This window comes from Gossypium arboreum, chromosome 13, assembly GCF_025698485.1.
Source record: "Gossypium arboreum isolate Shixiya-1 chromosome 13, ASM2569848v2, whole genome shotgun sequence".
NCBI lineage: Eukaryota > Viridiplantae > Streptophyta > Magnoliopsida > Malvales > Malvaceae > Gossypium > Gossypium arboreum.
The window spans coordinates 115,443,284-115,469,290 of record NC_069082.1 but is presented as its reverse complement, the minus strand read 5'-3'; the positions used below and the strand labels follow the sequence as shown (position 1 = coordinate 115,469,290).

Sequence of the window (26,007 nt, the reverse complement as noted above, 5' to 3'; positions counted from 1 at the left end):
CGATATGGTATGTTTTGAATATGGAATTTAGTAGTTGAATTGATTGATGATAGATGGTATGTTATGTGTGTGAAATGGCATGTTTTGTTTGCTTATATGTAAGTGTTGAATTGATATCATTTGATGGCTAGGTGTGTGTAACACCCTCTAACCCTAAACCGTCGCCGGAACAGGGTTACGAGGCATTATCGGATAATCAGAAAATTTACGATTAATATTCAAATAATTATCGAACATATTCTAATATAATTATAAGTTCATATAAAACTTTTGCTAATTGACTCTTTTTTTTTTTAAGAAAAATTTAATATAACCCCTTTATAAATATTTAACCTTCCCTGCAAATTCAAATCGCAACCAATTCAAAACCAATATCATAATCCATACAATTTCATATTTAAATACACCTAAACATAGCTTAACATCAACTTAGTAATTTACTAAGTAAATATTCATATATATTTTTAATTTAATAAGCGTTCATTCTATTTCAACTTGTTATCAACTATATCGAATATGTTATGATAATTTTATTTCCATTTCATTAAACCAAGTATCAAAATATCATTTTAGTATCAATTATACTATATGTATATATCATATAAATTTTCATACCATTTCATTAGTTTAAACACCAAAATGCCAAATATCATTCTTTACAACAAAAATCATACAGTATTTTAAAGTAATTAAAATAACACCTATGTACATGCCACTTTTACCAAAAGAAAAATACATCACCGAGTTTTGTGCTAGAGTCGGGATCGCGTGGATATTGAACTGAGACTCTGAATACCTATTAACCTGCGCACGGAAACAACCGTATGCTGAGTACTTCATACACAGTGGTATTACCATAATTCAAATTATAAAGATAATAATCATATAAATTAATTCATATAACTTTAATATTTACTAAATCAATTTAAACATAAATTTGTCATTCTCAATATATTCATACAATTTAATTTAGTTATTCATCAATTAAAATCATATACATTCATGTTGAGCCATTATCTAATTCATGAACCATTGGTTTATGCTTTCCATTCTCATATTCAAATCACATTTTCAATTCATGCTCCATTTTAACATTTCTTTTAATGTTTCAACCAATTCCTTTTTATTCAACTTAACTTTTCTTTTAATTAGCCCTATTAACAGACTCGGACTTTGGCGGATACATGGATCCAACCAAACACACCAGTTTGGCACTCAGTGCCTCATCGGATAGTTCGAAACAAAGTTGACACACAGTGTCTCATTGGCCTAGCCGAAGTAAAGTGGCACCCAGTACCTCATCGAATCTATCCGAAGTAACAGTATGACACCCAGTGTCTCATTGAGGTTGAAGTATCCCTGAGCACTTCCAATCCTATGGCATGCCAACTATATCCGACTCAACCCGACTAGTTAATAGGGTTTCCAGATCACATATAAATCTCAATTCAGTTACAATTTCTCATATTTTCAATTCAATCATTTTCCACTTTTCAAACAAATTTTTAATTCACATATTCATAGTTCAATACACTTTCTCAATTCAATATATATTTCAATTATTTACATATAATCACAATTCAATTTAATTTCATACAATTCAATACTAATACTTACCATGCATATCAACTTAAAATTCAACAATTAATAATAATTAAATTGAATTATAGTAATACTAACACGTATTTCTCATTCAATTCAATTTTCTAAATTCAATTCAATAAAATTACTTACCTCAATATTTACTTACTATAGAATAAATAAATTTTAAAATTAATACTTAATAATAAATAACTTGAATTATAGTAATACAAACCCGAATTTCGCGATTACTCCTCGATAACTTTCTCCTTTCCTTTTTGTGCCAATGCCTCGGGTTTTTTGTTAGCTACGAAAATAATAATAATTTACACTATTAATTACAGCATTAATTAATAATAATAACTGAATTTTTATCCAATTTATACCCTAATTCCAATTTAATCCTAATTAACTCATTTACTTTTCTAACTCAATTCATACTTTATTTCTATTCAATTTCCTTCCATATTCCACTTAACTATCTAATGTTCATAATAAAACCCTAATTTAAAACTTCTTTCAATTTATTCCTACAACACAAAACTTATAGCCTAGTTTACAATTTAATTCTTTAATCAATTCTAACTTGAAATTCATTCAATTAAACCCCTAATTCATTATTTTATTCAACATGAACTATGTTCAAAAACCTAAAAACTTTCAAAACTTCAACTTAATTTCAATAAAACTTTGTTCTAAAGCTTCTAAAACATCAAAATTAAGAGAAAATGACTTAATTGACTTACCTTTTAAAGCTTCAAACCTTAAAACCCTAGTTTTTTTCTTTTTCTTTTCTTTTTGTTTCTTTCCTTCCCTTGTTCGAATGTTCTCTGTTTCTTTTGCTTTGTTTCTTTTTTATTTTACTTTTGTTTATTATTTTATTATATTAACTTAATAAATATTATTATTTCTTAAATAATAAGTAAATAAATATATTACAATTGTATGTCTATGATTTATTACACTTGTATTTTACTATCACCTTACATTTTTAATTTATTAATTTATTCATTAATATAATAATATAATATCAATTAATTAAATAATAATAATAAATATCTATTTAATACACAAATACATATATTACAATGTACACTTATAAATATTTTTACATTTGTATATTATCATAACCATCCATTTGTCTTTCTTTTATTTATTTATCATACAAAAATCTTATAATATAATTAATATAAATTATAATTTATTTTAATAACAAGTACAAATACTATAACTGTACACATATATTTTTGTACATTTGTACAATATCAATACCATACAATTGTCATACTTTCAATTTATTTACTAATAAAAAATCTCCTAATATAATTATTTAATTAGTAATTATATTTTACTTAATTTTCAAGTAAATAAATAAATATAATACAAATGTATATATTCACATTATTACAAACATCACTATTACAAAAATCTCACAATTTAATTATTTTATCTAATAAATATCTTTTACCTAAATAAAAAGTAATTAAGTATTTAATTTACAATTGTACAAATATGATTATTACACATGTATATTTTATTACCATACAATTGTCTTTATTTTATTTATTTCCTTTAATATAATATCTTAATTTTAATTAATATAATTTATAATGTTTTAATCAAATAATATTTTTATAATATAAATCAAGAAAAATCTAAGATTTTTCCATGTATTACCACTTCATCTTAAGCCATTTGCTTATTTACCTATTTAGTCCCTCTTATTTTCTTTTACTTTATAATTAAACTTTTACACCTTATTCCATTTAGTCCTTTTTCCTAATTATTCTTAATTAAGCTAAATTCACCTAATTTAAACCTAATTAAACACATCACTAGACTCATAAATATTTCTAATAATTATTTTTTAACTCGATTTACTAAGATAGAGGCCCGATATTGCACTTTTCTGATGCTCATGAATTTTGGGTCATTACATTTCCTCTCCCCTTAATAAATTTCTTCCTCGAAATTTCCCTGAGAAGAGATGAGAATATTGAGCTCTCATTGTTTCTTCTAGTTCCCAAGTTGCTTCTTCCACATTGTGATTTCTCCATAACACTTTTACTAAAGGAACCCGTTTGTTTCTTAACTTCTTTACTTCTCTAGCTAATATTTGCACTGGCTCTTCTTCATAAGACAGATCCGACCGAAGTTCAATGTCTTCAGTGGGAATGATATATGAAGGATCCGACCTATATCTCCGAAGCATAGAAACATAGAAAACATCGTGAATTTTCTGTAACTCTGAAGGCAAAGCTAATCAGTAGGCAACCAGTCCAATTCTTTCCACTATTTCATACGACCTAATAAAACGTAGACTCAATTTACCTTTCCGACCAAATCTCAAGACTTTCTTCCATGGAGAAACTTTAAGAAATACCTTGTCCCCGACTGAATATTCAATGTCTCGTCATTTTAAATCAGCATAAGACTTTTGTCTGTCGAAAGCTGTCTTCAATCTATCTTTGATCTTTTTAACTGTTTCCTCTGTTTCTTGAATCAATTCCGGCCCAATCACTTTTATTTTATTCAATTTTGTCCAACATACCGGTGATCTACACCTTCGACCATATAGTGCTTCATACGGGGCCATTTGTATACTAGATTGAAAACAATTATTGTAGAAAAATTCAGCTAATGGCAAATAACGTTCCCAACCTGATTCAAAATCAATGATACAGGCGTGAAGCATATCTTCTAATATCTGAATTACCCGTTCAGACTGTCCATCTATTTGCAGATGAAAGGCCGTACTAAAGTTAAGTCGAGTACCTAATGATTCATGTAGCGATCTCCAAAATCTCGATGTGAACCGAGGATCTCGATCCAAAATTATTGACACCAGAATACCGTGTAATCTAATAATTTCTCGAAATACACTTTTGTAAGCTTTTGCAATGACCACTCTGTTCTGACTGCTATAAAGTGAGCTGATTTTGTAAGCCGATCAAAAATTACCCAAATGGCATTTTTTTTGCTCGCTGACAGTGGCAATCCCGTAACAAAATCCATCGTGATACGATCCCATTTCCATTTTGGAATATTAATAGGCTAAAGTAGTCCAGTAGAAACCTGATGTTTCACTTTTACTCGCCAACATGTCAAACATTTACTAACATATTCAACTATGTCCCTTTTCATTTCAGGCCACCAATATAATTCTCGTAAATCACGATACATCTTCGTACCTCTGGGGTGTAATGCAAATGAACTATTGTGAGCTTCTCAAAAAATTAACTCTTTAAGCTCAAAAGTAGCTGGAATACAAATCTGATTTCGGAATCTCAAACAACTATGATCATCAACATTAAAGTTTTCTGCTGTACCATTCTATACCATCTCTCTCTTTTTCAACAACTTATCATCTTTCAACTGTGCTAATCTGATCTGATCAAACATTACCGGCTTTACTCTCAACTCGGCCAAAAGACTCCCATCATCACTGATACTGAGCTGTGCAAACATTGTTCTTAATTCAATTGCAGCTTTTCTACTTAGTGCATCAGCTACAACATTAGCTTTTCTCGGATGGTAATCTATAACATAGTCATAATCTTTTAGGAGCTCTATCCACCGTCTTTGTCTCAAGTTCAATTCTTTTTGAGAGAGTAGATATTTCAAACTTTTATGATCGGTATAGATGTAGCATTTCTCACTGTACAAATAATGTCTCCAAATCTTCAGAGCAAAAATCACTGCTGCTAGTTCCAAATCATGAGTCGGATAGTTACATTTGTGTGGCTTTAATTGACGAGATGCATAGGCTATTACTTTTCCATCCTGCATTAGTACACAACCCAGACCACTCAAAGAAGTATCACTATACACTACAAAATCTTTCCTCGACTCTGGTAATGTCAGAACTGATGCCTCTGTTAATATTTGCTTCAACTTTTCAAAACTTTCTTGGCATTGATCATCCCACACAAACGGTACATTCTTTTGCAGCAGCTTGGTTATTGGCAAAGCTATCTTCGAAAATCTATTTACAAATCTTCTATAATACCCAGCTAAACCAAGAAAACTATATACCTCTGATACATTTCTTGGTGGTTTCCACTGTACAATCGCTTCAATCTTCTTTGGATCAACTTGGATTCCATCTGTAGATACTACATGTCCCAGAAATACAACCTCTGATAACCAAAATTCACATTTTTTGATCTTTCCATACAATTTTTTTTCCTATAATATCTGTAGTACAATCTTGAGATGCTGATCATGCTCTGACTCTGACTTCGAATAAACTAGTATATCATCAATAAAAACTAATACAAACTGATCTAAATACGGTTGAAAGATACGATTCATGAGATCCATAAAAGCAGCTGGAGCATTTTTCAACCCGAATGGCATTACTAAGAACTCATAGTGGCCATACCTCGTACGGAAAGCTGTCTTTGGTATATCACTTTCTTTTACTTTCAACTGATAGTAACCTAACCTTAAGTCAATCTTCGAGAATACAGAAGCTCCTCTCAACTGATCAAACAAATCGTTAATACGAGGTAATAGATATTTATTTTTAATGGTTACCTTGTTCAACTGTCGATAATCAATACAAAACCGCATTGATCCATCTTTCTTCTTAACAAATAACACTGGAGCTCCCCAGGTTGATATGCTCGGTCAAATAAAACCACGATCTAATAAGTCCTGCAACTGTATCTTCAGCTCTTTCAACTCTGTAGGTGACATTCGATATGGAGGTATAGATATTGGAGCCGTACCCGGATAAACCTCTATAGCAAATTCAACTTCTCTATCTGGCGGTAAGCCCAGTAGTTCTTCAGGAAATACATTAGGAAACTCACAAACTGTCCAAATTTTACCACACTGGCTTCCAACTGAATTTGAATTAATAACATATGGCAAATATGTTGAAAAACCCTGCTGAAGTAAGTTACTAGCCTTTATTGCTGAAATAATTTGTGCTAGCCAACTAGTACGAATACCATTTACTTCAACCAGATCTTCACTCTCTGTCTGAATACTGAATCTCTTTTTGTAGCAGTCCAAAATCACTCAATGTTTAGATAACCAATCCATCCCCAGTATTATATCAAAATCCCCAAATGGCATAATCAACAAGTCAACTAGAAAATTTTTATTCTGTATAATCAACGGGCATCTTGGACAAACCTGGTTCACCAACACTATTTCCCCCAATGGGCTCGACACCTCAATAGACACTCTAGACATTTCGAATTTTAATTTTCTTGACTAAACTAATTTTGAATTAATATATGAATGCGAAGATCCAGGATCAATTAAAGCATGAACAGGCTCAGAATATAATAGAAATATACTTGTTACCACATTATGAGCATCGCCTTCTTTACGAGTTCTGACCACATAAGCTCTAGCTGGTACTTTGGCCTCAGACTGCTAGGTAACAATATCACTGCTCCTCCTAATACCTCCTCCTCTGGAAGCCGAACTACCTCTACCAGATCCCCTGCCTCTAGTTGTAGATCTTGGTCTCGTGTTTATTCTTGTGCAAAGACTATCGGTTTCAGGCGATCTCTAATGAAATGATTAGTAGAACTACATCTGAAGCAGCCTCTAGTTAATTTCCAGCATTCCCCTCTATGTTTCTTTCTGCAGTTCTGACAGTTTGGAATTTCTATTTCCTGAAAGGGGCTTCTCACACTGCTAGTAGATACTGTTGTCTGTCTTCCTCTGCTTCTACCGCCTCTATTAGATCTAAAACTGGATCTCCATCCATCTTGAGATTCCTTTGATCTTTTTGGCTGCGGATTTGAGCTGGTAGTTCCTGCACGTTTCCCGGTTAATCTGACACTTTCAGTCTTTTTGTCGAGACCCAACACTTGCTCTACCATTTTGGCTCCCTCAATCAAATCCACAAACTCAGTAATACGGTGAGATACTAACTGTACATTGATCTCGTCTCGCAAGCCTCGTAGAAATCTTTTACAACTATCTGCTTCAGTTATAATATTATAATATTATAATATATTATGATTATATTATAATATGTTCGATAATTATTTGAATATTAATCGTAAATTGTCTGATTATCCGGTAATACCTCGTAACCCTGTTTCAGCGACGGTTTAAGGTTAGAGGGTGTTACAGTGTGTATGAGATGAGGATGGAAAATTGGCTTTGCAAATAGCCTATTTTTGTCCACACAGGCAAAGACACAGGCGTGTGTCTCAGCCATGTGTGACACACAGCCATGTTACACGGCCGTTTGTCCCTTGGGGTACCCTTTCGAATTAAGGCAGTATACCCTACAGTTTTGACACGGCCTAGACGCACGGGTGTGTCTATTGGCGGTGTGAGACACACAGCCTTAGCACATAGGCGTGTGTGACCATCTTGAAAGGTACACAGGTTTGACACACGGACGTGTGGTCGACCGTGTGGCCAAGTCAGTAACCTCCCTATTTTCCCCATAGCCATGGCACATGAGCATGTCCTCGGCCTTGTGGTGCAAGTTAGTATGTATGCTCTGTTTTCACACAGCCTGTGACATGGGCGTGTCTGGTAACCGTGTAAGGCACACGGCCTGTTCATACGGGCGTGTGACTTTTAAATGTTTGAAAGTTTTCTATGTTTCCCAAAGTTTGCAAATGTTATCGGTGTAGTCTTGAACCTTTTCTAAGCATGTTTTAAGGTCTCGTAAGACCTTTGAAGGGACAATATGATTGAGATGAATGGATTTTGATTATGATTGCAATAATGTATATTAATGATGTGTCTTATCCAGTGATGCCTCGTACCCCTATTCTAGCAACGGATATAGGTTAAGGGTGTTACAACACGGCCGTGTAGATTGCGTAAATTTGCACTTTGAACAGTAGAAATCATGATTTTTAGGTTTTTCGCGCATTCTAAGATGTATATATGATAAAAACAAGAAGATGTGAGAGAACCGTCATAGAATATTCAAGAAAATAACTTGAAAAAACCATTGAAACTAATTCTGAAGCAGATTTTCGTTAATATATAAGATTCTCGGTTGATTTCTTAGGAGATTATCATGAGTTTCTTTATTTCTTTCAATTATATTGTCTATTGGATGTTTTCTTTGTCGTGTTTGTTAGTTAATTAATTTAGTTAACTTTAGTTTTTAATTGATCACTTGAATTATTCAATTAAATAATAGAAAGACGGTAATTATAATACTTTTAGTCTTCATGGGAACGATACATTTGCTCACAGTAGCTATACTATTAATTGATAAGTGCACTTGCATTACTCGAATTTTTAATTAATTTTGTGGACATCACATGTATAAATATATAAATGATGTCATACAAACAAACATACGGATTGTATTCACATAACATTCTAACAGATATATTATAGTAAAACCAATAAATAAACAATAAACAAGATTAATTATATTTAAAATACATACACAAAAGAAAAAATCATTGTTATGTTTATTGTCGATCTTGTATTAACTTTATTTAATTTTTTTGACAGACATACAGCAAAGATAACTATATAATAAAACCTAACAATAACAAGAAAAATGGGAGAGAAAATGTTATGTCAGTATTGTGTTGACTTTTATATTTATTGTTGTTTATGAAAGGGCATCTAGATCCTGACAAATGCGCTCAAATAGATTATTTTTTTACTATTACTATTCTATTGCACCAAATAGATTCCAATGCAAAATTAAAAATTGGACCTAATAGTTGTTGCTTACCTAGCCACCCAAAACATGAGCCTTTCGTCAAAATTTTTACAATAAGCTTCTTCCTTTTTCAACCTAGAAAACATGTCAAGAAAAAGTTTTTTTCTTATTATAAAGAAACTAGTCAAAAACCCAAATAAAAAAATTCAATCTAGAAATTTCACAAAAAACTTACCTACTTAATGTCTCAATTAGCCTTTAAAGCATTGAAATTGTGCATTTTAGTTCTTAAATTCAAGGAAAGCTTTTAGCTTTTTAAAATAAGGTTGTCTAATTTAGGATTTTGAGTAAGATAAAGAGTTTTTTTTATTAGGGTTTGCAATTGAACAAAGGTTCTTGAGAATATGGTTTTTGATTAGCTAAGGGATTTTTTATTTAGGGGTATATTGTTGAAGATTTAGGGATTTAGCAAAGTGATTTTTGATTCACTAAAAGGATTTTGATTTCCAATATGAGGTTTCAACCAAAAAAATAAAAATAAAAATAAAAGGTTCTTGGCAAATGAGATTTCAATAATGATTCAAATGGAAAACAAAATTTCTTTCAACATTTGTGACGATCAAGAGAGATTTTTTTGTGATTTTTTATTTTTTGTTTTTTCTCTTCAAAAATTAAATGTGATAATTAAGTTTAAGGATTAGGATTTCTATTTTTTCAACTCATTATAAAATTGTACATAAAATTAATTAAATTAATTTAGTTATAATAACAAATAAAAAAGCCACATCATAAACAAAAAATGACGGTGTCATCAATAGTGCACGTGGCATCCAAGGTAACGTCTTAATTGGCAAAAGTGAAACAAAAGAATTAAATTTAATAGCCATATCATCTTTGACCATTAAAAATTAATGGTCAACATCGGTTAAGGGGCTATTTCACTGAGTTTTGGCAGTTCAAGTATTCAATTAATCAAAAAAAAAAATAGAGACTTAATTGCTTTTCTTGAAAATGTTTGAGAACTTTTTCAATCTTAATTCAAGGGGTAATGAAAGTTAAAATTTATTATTTCTTTAAAATATTTTATTACATTATTAATTATTAAAATTTTAATTACATAAAATTATTAAATATATTTAACATAAAAGATAAAAGTATGATTTGATAAATTTTAAAAATAAAAATTAATTTCAATTTTTTCTCAATTAAAATGTCAACTAGCTTACTTCATTTGTCATTTTGATTTCAAAAAAAATTTGATACATTGTTATTGGAGTAACGGTTTAAAAATATCTTATAAAAATATAATAAAATATTAAAAATAAATATTTAAAGAAACAGACACATATTTGTGAAATAATAATAAAATAATTATTAAGCCACTTATAATATTAAATTAAATAAAATATATCTTCAACAAATAAAAAATTATCTTATAGTAGATAACAAGTTTATAGATTCAACATTTTATGAACCATTAAAAGTATGAAATATATAATCTAAAACCATGTAGTTGTATGCTTTCATATTTTTAGTAAATATGATAAAATAATATTAACATAATTTTTGAATTTATAATTATTTTATATATAATATTAATTAAAATACCATAGCAAAACAAGAGTATTATTCAACACTTACAATATGCAAATTACTTACTTTAAAACTTAAAATAACATTATTATTTTATGCATTTATAAAACTAATTTATTTACATCAGGTTTTCACAAAATAAATAAATAAATACAAATTTTAGGAACATTTTATTTATCTTTCACCAATAACTTAAATTAATTATAAAAAATTAAAATATTTTTGTAAAAAATAATTGAATATATATTTATGCCAATTAAATAACAAATTAACTTTCTGTGTTACTGTAAAGGAAAATAGTAAAAGAAAATAATTTGAATGATTGATTTATTATTTTGGAAAGTTAAATAATTAAATTAAAATCAAAATAACTGTTTTATAACATACATCAAAATTAAAATCAAAATAACTGTTTTATAACATACATCAAAATTGAGTCACTCTACACTTTTTTTATTATAAGAAAACTAATACGATTGAAATAAGATAAGAGCAAGTGTTTAGTATTGATTACCTTTAATTTAAAAACTACATACTGCAACCGACAAATCCCAAACCATCTGATCGATTGAAAAACGAAAAATAGAAGAACTGAGAACAGGGGAGGCACAACATACATGTCCCCATTTTATTTAAAATCATAAATAAAGGCTGGAATTACTCAATTCCAAAATGTTTCTTCATCTGCAGGATAAAATCATAGACTTTTTGTTGGTCAGGAAGGGACTTGGCTACACTCTCCTTTTGCATGCACCTTTTAGCCCATGCTATTAGTTTGGGACACTCTGCTTCAATGCTGAAGTTCCCACACTTCTCATAAGCATAAAACCAGCTATAAAACGGAATGAATGCAACATCCACATATCCAAAACTTTCTCCTCCAAAGTAAGGCTTGTCCCCAAGCTCCTTTTCTATCAGCTTCAGGCTTTCTATGAATTCTTTCTTTGCTGTTGCTTGCTCTTCTCCCTTTGTCTTCCATACTCTGCTCCCCAGGTCATATATCTGCATTTCATTTAACATTATTTTAGGCACAATACTTTGCTCTCCTATTTATGTAAACAGTTCCAAAAGGGAAAAAAAAAAAAGAACGTACCTTCTTGTCAATATAATCAGCCCAGAATCTTACAGTAGCTTTTTGGTAAGGGTCAGAAGGGAGCAAAGGAGCTTTGTCATGCCATACCTCATCGATGTACTGAACCTGAATGAGCGACTCACAAACAGGTTTACCGTTATGGATAAGGACAGGGATTTTCTTATGAACAGGGTTCATCTGCAGCAGTAAAGCACTCTTGTTCCTCAAGTCTTCTTCCTTGTATTCGTACTTAATCCCTTTCTCAGCCAAAGCAATCCTGGATCTCATCCCAAACAGACTTGGCCAGAAATCCAGCAATACTACTTCCTCTGCCATTCTATTGATCTAAAGATTCAAATACTAAAACTAAAATCTTAGGCTTGTTCTTTTCTCTCTCTGATTCTGAACTGAAGGGGTATAAGTATGTCTATTTATAGGCAAAAAAAAAAGGGAAGAGTCTAGCTTTTTCTACGTCTTTCTTGACATAATCACATAAATCAATGAATCTGGAGATAGAGAAAAGAAAATTCTCTCTCTCGAAAACTCCCGATATTTTCATTTTTCTAAAAGTTTATTTCCGGTCATAAACCTGTATTTTAATGTCCATATTTACTGTAGTTACTATGTACATTCCATATATGATAGTAAAGAGAATAGTATTCCATTCCTTATGCCATTCCTTACGTTGGCAGTGTCTAGTAGTGATTGTTTTAATATAAAATAGGGATTGCTCTTATGCAATTGCATGCGTCATCTACTTATGTAGTTCATAGTTTTTGACGGTTTCCTTTTTACTCCAATAATATAAAAAAAATAATAACTCAAATGGTATGAGATTATTTACTAAAATAATACGTTTGGTACAATATTCTATCCGCATTGCCTGATAATTTTACAACACTAAATTAAAATATAATGATTTAAAATATTTAAAAACATAATATGTAAATTTTGGATTTTAATTGGATGCTTAAAGAAAAACTTTTAGGGCTGCACTAAATTTTAAATAAAATAAATTATTTCATAAGTCCTCTTTTTTTATCATTTTCTTTTATTTTCCTTCAACATGAAAAATAGTGAGGCATCTAACTAATTAGTCCAAAAATATTTCTACTAAAAGTATTTTCCTAAAAAGCTAATTCAACTGAAAATAAATTTTATTTATTTTTGAAAAAATTTTTGTTCAAATTATTTTATTCCAGTTGGAATACATTTTGAAAAATAATTTTACAAAAAAATCATTAGAACAAAAAATTTATTTTTAAAAATAGATAAAATTTATTTCCAATTGAAATAAACTTTTTACAAAAATACACATAAATTACTACATGAATTGTCATGCCAACATCATTTGAAAACAATATTTTAGCCAACATTTTTGTTAAAAATTGATATGATTTTAAAAAATTCAAATTGAACTAAAAATAAAAATCAAATTAATAAAATGAAAAAAAAAGAGGAACTTATCATTATAACCGCAAATATATTAATTAAGGTTGTGATTGTTTCACCAAAAATTACTTCCGAAAAATGATTTCTAGAAAATGACTTAGTTTTTTGGTATTTAGGTGAATCTGTGTAAAATATTTTCTGCTGTTTGGTAAATTTCTTGAAAATATTTCATAAAAATCGTTTTCAATAAAAAAAAACATACATTTGAGATTTTATTATCTTTTCATTGTTTAATTGAGTTTATTTCATAAAGCTTATTTATATTTTAATTAATCATGTTTTAGTTTTAATCAATCTTAATTTACTTAATTAAGCGTAATTGTTAATTTCTTACATTAGAGAATATAAATTTATATTAATTAAGTTGAAAGTGGTAAATATTTATTTTGAATATTATTTGGATGAGTAAGTTGAAAAATGATTTAATTTAATAAAAATTGAAGTAAGGACCAAATTGTAAAATTTTTTAATTCTAAGGGTTTGAGTAGTGAAATCTGAAATATTGATGTAGTGACTAAATTTTATGATTATGAAATATGAAAATTTGGAAAGTTGAGAATAAAATAGTAAAGTTTGAAACTATAGGGGTTAAATTGTAAAGATTTCAAAACTTTAGTTTTAGGACTAATTTACATTATTTGAGAATTTACAATTCTAAAAATAGAATATGAAAGTTTAACTATTCAAAATCAATGACTAATTTTTGAAAATTTTGACAATTTATTTGTAAGGACTAAATTATAAAACTTGGAAATTTTAGAAAATGGATTGTTTTGCAAAACTGTAAAAAATCAGGTTTAGGACTGAACTATAGAATAAGAAAATCTGTTTTTGAGGAATTAAATTGTAGAATAGTAAAAATTTTGATTTCAAGGGCTAAATTGTAACAAATATAAAATTAGAATATAAGGGACTGTTTTCTTCGACAATGAAGAGAGCTTTCCCTTTGTTACTCTAAAAGCTTCCCCTTTTTGTTTCTTCGACAATTAAAACAGGGAGCAAAACCTTATTAATTTTAAAAAAATGTCATACAGAAAAAAAAAATAGTAAAACATTTTCCTTAAAAAAAATTCTTGATTTTACCATTTTTTTTGAAGAATGATTTCCTTTGGTAATTTATTTTCCACCAAACAAACACAGTAAAACAATTAAAATATTTTACATGCAAACAAGTAGACTATTAAAATTATCTTTTGTAGGGTAAATTACACTAACAGTCACTCTATTTTCAATTCAGTCATTCAACTTTCAAAAAATAACAAATCAGTCACTGATAGCAAGCTAATTTAGTGTGTTTAATGTACCTATTTTTGGTAAAATTTTTAATAGAATGCTATTAAGTTTGTGACTTTTTGCTTAAATTTTACCAGTGACGCAATTGGAGTGCTGAAGTTCAAAAATAAGCAAAATCAGGCTAAACTTAAACAAAAAACAAGACAAGGAGCTGAATTGAAATTTTCAAGATTATTTTTGGTTGATAAAAAAATCTCATTTTTGACTTTTTCAAATCCTATTTTTAGAAAAAAAAAAAAAAAGGATTTTGTGTTGGTTATTAAACATGTTTTTAGGAGAAAATCATGCTAAAATTAGCTCTTGATAGGTGTATAAAAAGCCTTGTATTTGTGGCATAAAGTTGTATCGAAAAACACTTGAATAAAAAAAACCATTAGCTCATTCGTGAAAAGCAATTGAGCATTTTGCCATTTCTATTCTTTTTTATATTTTGGTGCAATTGTCCTCTTAGTCCTTTCTCTTCTTCATCTATTATCTTCTATTAAAATCTACTTTTAAACCCAATCGAGTATAATAATTTCATGCTCAACTAATCCCCATTTAGCCTTAGGCCGATTATCATTTTGTTTAAAAATCATGAGATATGAACTTGCGCTAAAACCTTACAACACGATAGTCATTATCTCTTCGGAATATGAGATAGTCACAATTGTCCCTTAAAGTTAATTCTATTTCCACCCAAAAAGTGCACGTTGGGTTGGAGTAGTTTGGTGTACAATTGGGAAAATGAGACGGTCATCTACCGAATTCGAGTTCCCGCGAATAAATTAGCGTGTTTTGGTGGATAAGGGCCAATTGAACCTCTATCAAGGGAGATAGTGATCGAATTTAAAAGTCCTACGCAATTGAGGTCGTTAATTCAAGTTGCGCTCTTCTAGATTGCAAGGCTGTCGGAATCTTAAATTGCGGATGCGTGTCACATGGTTAGATAGTCAGTAAGGGTTGGTTTGCAGGTCGTACCGTAATCAACTACACAATGAGGAGTTGGCGGTTAAGGCGTCCTTGGTCGCTATAACCAGCTTGTCGATTAGAAGGAAAAATCCACTTTCAATGATCAAATCGAGATTGGAATTACCGATTCTAAGGCTAAGAATTCATAGATTTTATTTACCAATTTAATTTCAATTATTTAATTTTATGTTGCAATTATCATTCTGTTATTATTTCATTCTATTCATTTTTTTACCTTTATCATCTAAAATCCCCATTGATTTAATTTTTAGTTCAATACGCGACAAGTAGTAGGCACGACAGCTACTGCAACTTTGGAATCTGGTCACGTAAAATTGATATTAGTAATCTCAGTCCTTGTAGGATCGACCCTAGTTCTCTATACTACTGTTTAATTCAATTAGAGCGTAGAAAATTTATATTTGGTGGTTTCGACGCCTATCAAATTTTGGCGCCGTTGCCGGTGACTTGAAAAATAATTCTAATTTCATTTCTTTTAATTATGACTAGGACATAACTGGAGACCTTAAAATTTGAACTAGAAATTGAGAAGTTAGCTCGATCACTGCGAAGAGAAGCTATTCGACGTGAAAAATGACCATAAGCGAAAGAATTCGAATACGAAACACTGTCTTACATGGAATACATTTACAATACACTCAGTGAACTAGAAGAAATGACAGATCAAACCATTCAACAACTCGCTGTAGCACGAGATAAGCAATAACTGTTGTGCATAACTTATCTGACATGGAGAACACTGTTTGAATTAAAATCTAGCTTAATTCATCTATTGCCCACTTTTCGCGATTCATAAAATGAGAATCACCACACTAATATTAAGGAATTCTACATGGTTTGCTTAAGTATGAAACCTTAGGGAGTAACTGAAGATCAAATTAAACTTCAAACTTTTCCTTTCTCGTTAATCGACTCTTCTAGAGAGTGATTGTTTTATTTACCTTCAGGATTAGTTAATACATGGTCTAACATGTCTCGCTTGTTTCTTGACAGATTCTTTCCAACAATTCGGGCAACTGAATTAAGGAGAGATTTTGTCGGAATACGACAAAAGGAGACTGAACCACTCTATGACTATTAGGAGCTATACAATAAGTTATGTACAAGTTGCCCACAACATGACCTAACTGAACAATCACTTTTTTAATATTTCTATGAGGGGTTACTCCTTATGGAAATGAAGATGATTGATGCCGCCAGTGGAGGAGCACTTGTTAACATGACTCCTCAAAGAGCAAGGGAATTGATTTCAACCACGGTTATGAATTCCCAACAATTTTGACCAACTACAGAACCTACAAGATGAGTTAATGGGCTAAATACTCTAACATTAAAAGATAAAAATGACAAGCTCACTAATAAAGTTCAAAATTTACTTGTAGGAAAGATGAATACAGCTCGGTTGTGCTGGATTTGTGCCATGTATGATCATCTAACAGACTCATGTTTAATTTTGCACGAGGATACAACAGCACGAGTAAATACCGCTGGAAACTTTCCAAGGCCACCCCAAAGGCGATATGATCCACATTCAAACACTTATAATGCGGGGTGGGGAGATCACCCAAATCTGAGTTATTAATCGAATCCTCATTACAACAAACCTTATCAGCCAATGCCACCAATGACTCAACAATTTTAACCCCCAAAGACATCTTTTGAGGTTGTAGTGGAGAGATTAGTTGCTAGTACTGAAAAGTTCCAATAGAAGACTAAAGTGCACCTCAAGAAATAGATTAGCAAATAAGTAAGCTTGCGCTTATGATTAGTAGATTGGAATCCCAAGGAAGTTGTCGTAAAAAAAAAGAGCTAAATCCACGATAAAATGAAAGTGCTATGACATTAAGAAATGGAACAGTTTTGAAGCCAGCACCTTGCAAGAGTCGTGATTATGAAACTAGACGAAAAGAATAGAAGCTTGATCCAGCAGCTACTACGGAGTCGACACTATAAAATCCATTCATGGTACCACCTTTATTTCTTGGAAGGCTAGCCCAGTGTAAAAATGAGCGAGAAGAGAAAGAAATTCTAGAGATGTTTCAGAAAGTTGAAATTAACATACCCTTGCTTAATGCGATAAAGCAAGTTCTATGTTATACGAAATTCTTAAAAGAATTATACACTGGCAGGAAGAAGCTCATTGGTAATGAAATAATAGGTGTAAGAGAAAATGCCTTTGTGGTTTTATAAAAGAAAATTTCGCCTAAGTGTAAGGACCAATGTATGTTTGCTATATCTTGGAAAATAGGTAATATTAGCATTAAAAAGGCCATGTGTGATTTAGGTGCATCTATTAACTTTATGCCTTTATCTATTTTTAAATTACTAAACACGAGTGATCATTCAATTGGCAGATAGGTCAGTTGTGTATTCGAAAGAGGTGTTGGAAAATGTCTTTGTCAAAGTAAATAAACTAATCTTTCTTATAGATTTTTACATTGTTGACATGGAGGATGATAACTTGAAAATTTCTTCTGATATCCGACTTGGGAGACCATTTTTAAGCACCGCATGAACAAAAATTGATGTTCGAAATGGAACAGTCACTATGGAATTCGACGGTGAAGTGGTCAAGCGCAATGTTTATGAGGCCATGGGTCTCCCCAGTGCAATGTCAAATGTCTCTAGTGTTGATATAATTGAACCTCTGACAAATTTGTATTTTGAATATCATAAAGAGGATGAATTACAAATTGAGCCTTGCATGAGTTTAGATCTTGATGTTATGGAAAAATAGAAGAATTATTAACAATAAAAAAACTAAAACGTGAAGCTATCATTCACATGGAGACACTACAGTTTCCTAGAAGTCCAGGTAAAAATTTTGAATTGTCTCTTTCGCAAACTAAACTCCTGCCTTCTATTTTGTAAACCCAAATGGAGCATATCAAAGACGTCTCAATCCACCGATGATGGAGGTCGAAATTCAAAAATTACTAGACATCGGAAGGATATACCCAATTTCAGACAGTAATTGGGATACCTAGTTCACGTAGTGCCTAAGAAAATCGACATAACTGTAATTAAAAATTCAACAAGAGAATATAAAAAATTACACATCCAAGAGCTCGAAGAAATCCGGCATGATGGATTTGAAAATGCCCAAATTTATAAAGACAATACCAAGGCATTTCTTGATCAAAAGATATCCTGTAAATGATTTTTAGTAGGACAAAAAGTGTTGCTTTATGATCTTAGACTAAGGATCTTTGCAGGTAAACTTCGAACCAAATAGCTAGGTCCTTATGTTATTACTCAATTGTTTTCTTATGGTGCAATCGAAATTAAGAGCGAGAAATTCGAGAAGTGCTTCAAAGTCAATAGGTAAAGGTGGAAACCTTTTTATGAGAACTTCCAAATGGACGTAGAGGAAGAGTTAATTCTCAATGAGCCAAAAGGATAAAATTCAAGTCATCGAGCTAACGACATTAAACAAAAATACTCTTTGGGAGGCAACCAAATATTTGTTTTAATTTATTTTAATTTTGAATTTGATTTAATTTACATTAGAAATAAAAATAATAAGATTATCATTTAATCTTTTTTAATGTGTTGTTTTCTAGGAACAATGGTGGAATCGACAAGCTAAAAATGGCGAAAAATGTTTTCAGAACGTGCTTACGTGATAAGTCATTATGTGGTTGAGGTTTTAAAAATTAAAAATGAATTTCTTCTATGGTGTAGGCACGCCTTGTCAAATTTCAATGTTGTCATTTACTAAAACATACACCCAGGACCGAATTGGCAAGAACCAACTTGGACTGCTGAAACCACCCTTCATCAAATTAAACATGTAAGGGGTGTGCACTTGACCTTTCTCTTTCTTCCCTTTTTTATTATTGCACATTGAGGGCAATGTGGGCTAAGTAGGGGGGATTCGTAAGATATGACATGCTATTATTTGCTTTTCATTGCACGTGTTTATTTTTTTATACTAAGATCATTCATTAGTTTATTTGAAATTTAGCCTTTAATTGCTATGCTTAGTTAATTCAAATGATTGGGTGATTCATGAATAATTGCTTATTGCTTAGTTTGATTGGCAAGTGTTTTATAGAATTGAAAATATTGTGGTAAATCAACATCTCATGAAAATTGTTAGTTCTTTAAACTTGCTTAATAAAAGTACTTGTATCTCATTTTATTCATTTTATTTTATGTTACTAAAAAACAAAATAAAAAATATAAAGAATAAAAAAAGTATATATATAGAAAAAGTATATAAATAAAAACTGTATGTATATACTACTCCGTTGATGGATTTGTTATGGTGAAGATTTCGAAAATGTAACCAACTTGAGTAACCAGGATGAGGTGTTTGGGTTATCATCTTACCTCACGTCAAAAAATTTGAATGAGGAATTGAAACATGCAAACACTTCACTAACTGGGTTGCCATGAGTAGGGAAAATAATTCGTTTAGAGACATATCGAATTAAGTAATCTGGGTGAGGTTTTTGAGTTGTCATCTCATCTTGCATAAAAAGATTTGACTATGTCCCAAATTTGTTAAATAATTTGATCAAGAACAATTGCCTTGCAAGTTTGATTGAGCTTTAATTTAGTGAAATGGTTGATTTTACACATTGTTAAAATTTTATAAATGCTTGTTGGTTAAACTAAGTAAGTACTTATTCATACTAACACCTAAATTATTTACATTATGCATAGCTGTTAGATGAGACTTGATTTTGGAACAAAGTTATTGAATAATTTATAGTATGAGAATATACAACATGCTTGAGGACAAGCATCAACTAAGTAGGGGGAATTTGATAGCAAGCTAATTTCTTATGTTTAATGTACCTATTTTTGGTAAATTTTTTAACAGAATGCTACGAAGTTTATGATTTCTTACTTAAATTTTATCAGAGACGAAATTAGAGTGTCGATGTTCAAAAATAAGCAAAATTGGGCTAAACTGGAACAAAAAGCAAGACAAGGGGCTGAATTGAAAATTGCAATTTTTGGGTTGATAAAAAAAATCTAATTTTTGACTTTTTCAAATCCTATTTTTAGAAAAAAAAATTGATTTTGTGTTGGTCGTTGAACATGATTTTAGGAGAAAATCATGCTAAAATTAGCTCTTGAGAGGTCTATAAAAAACCTTGTATTTGTGGTATAAAGATGTAACGGAAAAAACTTGAATAAAAAAAAATCATTAGCTTATTCCTGTGTGAAAAGAAATTGAGCATTTTTCCATTTCTGTTCTTTTTTATTTGTTGGTGCAATTGCCCTCTTGGTCCTTTCCTTTCTTCACTTATTATCTTCTATTAAAATCTACTTTTAAGCCCCAATTGAGTATGCTTATTTTCATGCTCAACTAATCCCCATTTAGCCTTAAACAGGTTATCATTCTGATTGAAAATTGTGAGATGTGAACCTGTGCTAAAACCTTACAACACGATATTCATTATATTTTTGGAATATGAGATAGTCACAATCGTCCCTTAAAGTGAATTCTATTTCAATTCAAAAAGTGCACGTCGAGTTGGAGTAGTTTGGCGTACAGTTAGAAAAACGAGACGGTCAACTGCTTCGTTTAAGTTCCCGCGAACAAATTGGCGTGTCCAGGTGGATAAGGGCTAGTTGGACCTCCGTCAAGAGAGGTAGTGATCGAATTTAAATGACCCACGCTGTTGAGGCAGTTAATTTGAATTGGGCTCTTCTAGATTGCAAGACTGTCGAGATCTTAAATTGCGAATACGTGTTATGTGGTTAGATAATTGATAAAGGTTGGTTTGCAGGTCATACCGAAATCAACTACACAATGAGGAGTTGGCAGTTGAGGTGGCTTTGGTCACTATAACCAACTTATTGTTTGGAAGGAAATATCCACTTTCAATGATCACTTCGAGACTAGAATTACTGATTCTAAATCTAACAATTTGTTGATTTTATTTACCAATTTAATTCAATTATTTGATTTTATATTGCAATTATTGTTTTATTATTATTTCATTCTATTCTTTTTTTCACCTTTATCATCTAAAATCCCCATTGATTTATTTTTTAGTCCAGCACGTGACAAGTTGTGTGCACGACAACTGCCACAACTTTAGAAGCTAGTCACATAAAAATAATATTAGGAATCCCAGTCCCTGTGGGATCGACCCTACTTCTTTATATTACTGTTTAATTCAGTTAGAGCGTAGGAAATTTATATTTGGTGGTTTCGATGCCCATCAGTCACTAACGTTATCGAAAAGTGACAAATCAGTCACCCATTAACGTTCTCTATTATAGGCCTAATTGGATAGGTGACGTGGCAGTTAACTAGCTATGGGACCAGTCAACTTGCCATGTTGGACATTTTTTTTGTTATCCCTCTCATATACCACCATTAAAAAAAATAGAAAGAGAAAAGGAGAAGGGCTTTATCACCATCTTTCTTCATCTCTTTCGGCTCCCTCACCACCACCATTTTCTTGTCATCCCTCTCACATGCAACAGTTAAACAGTGGGCTTGTGCACCATTTTTCTTCATCATTCTCGACTCCCTCACCACCACCCTCGACATTGGCCACCTTCACAAGCCCGCCATCATTTAATTACCACACCGACATCACTCAGTATCACTCATTTGCCAAGACACCACCACCATAACCAAATCCCAACCCCTAAACAATCTAGACCCGTGCAATCCCAACCAAAAACAAAAATACAAAATAGCAAGCATCCAAAATCAAACCAGCAAAAAAGAGAATAAGAATCCCGAATTGGCCTACATCAAAAGAGAGAAGTAAAAAAAAAACCTAAAAAGGAATAAGAATCAAAAGAGAAGAAACCACACCCATATCGGGTTTTACGAGTTAGAGAACTTGAACCACTAGTTCGATGATTCGAGCGGTCAAGAGTCATGGTTGGTTGAAGAAGAATTGTGGCTAGAATATGGTGATAGTTCGACGATGGATGGCGAAAATTCGTTGAAACCTTGTTCAAAACTTTAAGGTCTTAATCTCAGGATTTTGAATGGCTATTGAGAAATCTAAAATGAGATTTGAAAAGAGGCAAAGATAAGCCATTTAGTGAGACGGTTGGCTGAAGAAGGCCATGAAAGGTGGTGACTAGAGTTAAGAAAAAAAAAGAGAAGAGAAAAAAAGAAGAAAAAAGGGACAACAACAAACTGGATGGTAGCTCCACATTAGAGGAACAAAACAACCATAACTAGGGTATCTTTAGAGGTGTGCATGGGCCGAGTTGGGCCCAACTAAAAATTTAGGCCCGTTTGCTAAGCTCAGGCCTGGCCCGACTCGAAAAATGGGCTTAAAATTTTGCCCAAGCCCAACCCGAATAAAAATGTTAAAACTCCAGCCCGACCCTTCCTACCCATATTAATTTTTATTTTTTATATAATTTTAAAATATATATAAACCATAAAAAATACTAAAAACATCAAATAAATATTTCTCAACAAATTAAAAATAAATTTTAAAAATATGTATACTTAAATAACACTAAAATAAATACAACTTAACAAGCAAATATTCTAAAATAATAAAAAATTAACAAATGTCTTTAAAATAATAAAAATTAATAATAAAATAAGTTTTATACAATATCTAAATAATAACAACATAATAGTATCAACATAATAGTAAAATAGTAGCAAAATAAAGAGAAAATAATAAAAAAATAATATTAAAAAAATTATCATGTAGTGAATTCAGGCCGGGCAGAGCCGAGCCCGGGCCAAAAATGCTTTACCCGAAACTTGACTTATTTTTTAAATGGACCTTATTTTTTTGCCCAAGCCCATTTTTCGGGCCTATATTTTTGTCCAAACCCTCCCACATTTCGAGCGAGCCTCCAGCCCGACCTAGCCCATGTACACCTCTAGGTATCTTTATTTCTTCTCTTATTCTTCTCTTTATTTTTCTTTTCTTAAATTAGGATTATTTAAACAACAATTAGAATGCTAACGTAGTCAATTAAATAAGTTATCAACTTTCCATTTCGTCTGTAATAGAAAATAATTAAAAAAATTAATTTATTATTTTTAAAAATTAAATGACTAAATTGAAATTACATTAAAGTTAAGAGTATAATTTACCCTCTTCTTTATAAGAGTAAGTGTATAGGACTGATTACTTTTTTATTTAAAAACTCCATACTGCAAATGACAAGTCCCAAACCATCTAAGCGATTGAAAGAGGAAAAATAGAAGAACTGTCAACAGGGCAGGCATAACATAAATGTCCCCATTTTATTTAAAATCATAAACAACGGCTGGGATTACACAATTCCAAAATGTTCCTTCATCTGCAGGATAAAATCATAGACTTTTTGTTGGTCAGGAAGGGACTTGAATACACTCTCCTTTTGCATGCACCTTTTAGCCCATGCTATTAGTTTGGGACACACTGCTTCAATGCTGAAGTTCCCACACTTCTCATAAGCATAAAACCAGCTATAAAACGGAATGAATGCAACATCCACATATCCAAAACTTTCTCCTCCAAAGTAAGGCTTGTCCCCAAGCTCCTTTTCTATCAGCTTCAGGCTTTCTATGAATTCTTTCTTTGCTGTTGCTTGCTCTTCTCCCTTTGTCTTCCATACTCTGCTCCCCAGGTCATATATCTGCATTTCATTTAACATTATTTTAGGCACAATACTTTGCTCTCCTATTTATGTAAACAGTTCCAAAAGGGAAAAAAAAGAACGTACCTTCTTGTCAATATAATCAGCCCAGAATCTAGCAGTAGCTTTTTGGTAAGGGTCAGAAGGGAGCAAAGGAGCTTTGTCATGCCATACCTCATCGATGTACTGAACCTGAATGAGCGACTCACAAACAGGTTTACCGTTATGGATAAGGACAGGGATTTTCTTATGAACAGGGTTCATCTACAGCAGTAAAGCACTCTTGTTCCTCAAGTGTTCTTCCTTGTATTCGTACTTAATCCCTTTCTCAGCCAAAGCAATCCTGGATCTCATCCCAAACGAACTTGGCCAGAAATCCAGCAACACTACTTCCTCTGCCATTCTTTTGATCTAAAGATTCAAATACTAAAACTAAAATCTTGGGTTTGTTCTTTTCTCTCTCTGATTCTGAACTGAAGGCGTATAAGTATGTATAATTATAGGCAAAAAAAGGGTAAGAGTCGGCAGCTTTTTCTCTGTCTTTCCTGACATAATCACATAAATCAATGAATCTGGAGATAGAGAAAAGGAAATTCTCTTTTCTCCAAAACTCCCGATATTTTCATTTTTCTAAAAGTTTATTTCCGGCGATAAACCTGTATTTTATAGTTTTTTCGTTATAAGTAAAAAAGATAAACGTGTATTTCCGGATCTTCTCTCTCGAAAACTCCGGATATTTTCGTTTTGCTGATATCCATATTTATTGTAGTTACTATTTACATTCCATGGGCTTGGCTCATCCTTTTGAATAATGATTATTATTATTCCAGGGCCTTCTAATCTATAAAGAGAATAGTATCCCATTCCTTACATCAGTAGTGATTGTTTTAATATGAAGCAGGGGTTGCCCTTATGCAATTGCATTCGTCGTCATCTACTACTGGAGTTCATAGTTTTTGACCAAAAAAGAAAAATAGAGCTCATAGTCCCATTAGGCTTTTTACCAAATAATATTATAATGATAATTTATTATTCAAATAATCATGAGACATCATAATATATGGAAAAATAGAGTCCCATTAGGCTTTTTTACCAAATAATATTATAATGATAATTTATTATTCAAATAATCATGAGACATCATGCTATATGTTTTGAATGTGGAGGTAGGGTGTTAAATTGGTTAGCTTATCGGTTAATTAACTTGAAATAATATTAATCAATTAATCGACTTTTTAAAAGTTTAATCATTAATTGAATTGAAATTTTTCATAAAATTAACGAACGAAATTTGGTTAATTCGGTCGGTTAACGAATTACTAAAATTATATATTTTTAATTTTTGGTTAAAATAAGTATAAAATTAACGGATTAATCAAATTAACGAATTATCTGAATTACCGAATTACCGAATTAACTGAATTATTTGTATAAAATTATATGTTTTTATTTTTATTTTTAGTTTTAGATTTTTATTTTTATTTATTAAATTATTTGTAATTTTTATGATTGGGTTGGGTAATTGAGTTGGGTTGGGTAGTTGGGTTAATATATATTAGATTGGGTATTTGGGTTTATGTTGGATTGAGTTTGAGTGAATAGTGGGCTATTTATATATTATAATTTTATTTATTAATTTTTTCCGAAAAAATTCGGTTAACCGATCGATTTCGAACCGAATTAACCTTAACAGAAAACTCAAAAAATTATTAACCGACCCCCGATTGAATTAATTCGGTTAACCGACCGATTAACCGAATTCGGTCAGTTAACTGAATTTTTTCGGTTTTACCCGAATTTTGCACACCCCTATGTGGAGATTAGGGCTTTTTTACCTAAATAATAA

The 26,007-nt window shown here is 31.1% G+C and overlaps 1 protein-coding gene and 1 pseudogene across 1 annotated transcript; both read right to left on the bottom strand.

Moving 5' to 3' along the window:
- Positions 1-11,274: 11,274 nt before the first annotated feature.
- Positions 11,275-12,469, bottom strand: LOC108461893 (probable glutathione S-transferase). The gene is made up of 2 exons (XM_017761870.2): positions 11,886-12,469; positions 11,275-11,794 (listed from the first exon to the last, which is right to left on the bottom strand). Exons 1-2 carry the CDS (start codon positions 12,198-12,200, stop codon positions 11,450-11,452), a joined length of 660 nt encoding a protein of 219 aa, XP_017617359.1. The 5' UTR covers positions 12,201-12,469; the 3' UTR covers positions 11,275-11,449.
- An 11,299-nt stretch (positions 12,470-23,768) lies between these two features.
- On the bottom strand, positions 23,769-24,890 carry LOC108463081 (probable glutathione S-transferase; annotated as a pseudogene).
- Positions 24,891-26,007: the final 1,117 nt, after the last annotated feature.

Excerpts from the sequence above, each read along its gene's own strand:
- LOC108461893 (XM_017761870.2), bottom strand. The coding sequence starts at position 12,200 with ATGGCAGAGGAAGTAGTATTGCTGGATTTCTGGCCAAGTCTGTTTGGG. Across the intron at positions 11,795-11,885 it reads CTGATTATATTGACAAGAAG|ATATATGACCTGGGGAGCAG; the intron begins GTACGTTCTTTT and ends AATGAAATGCAG.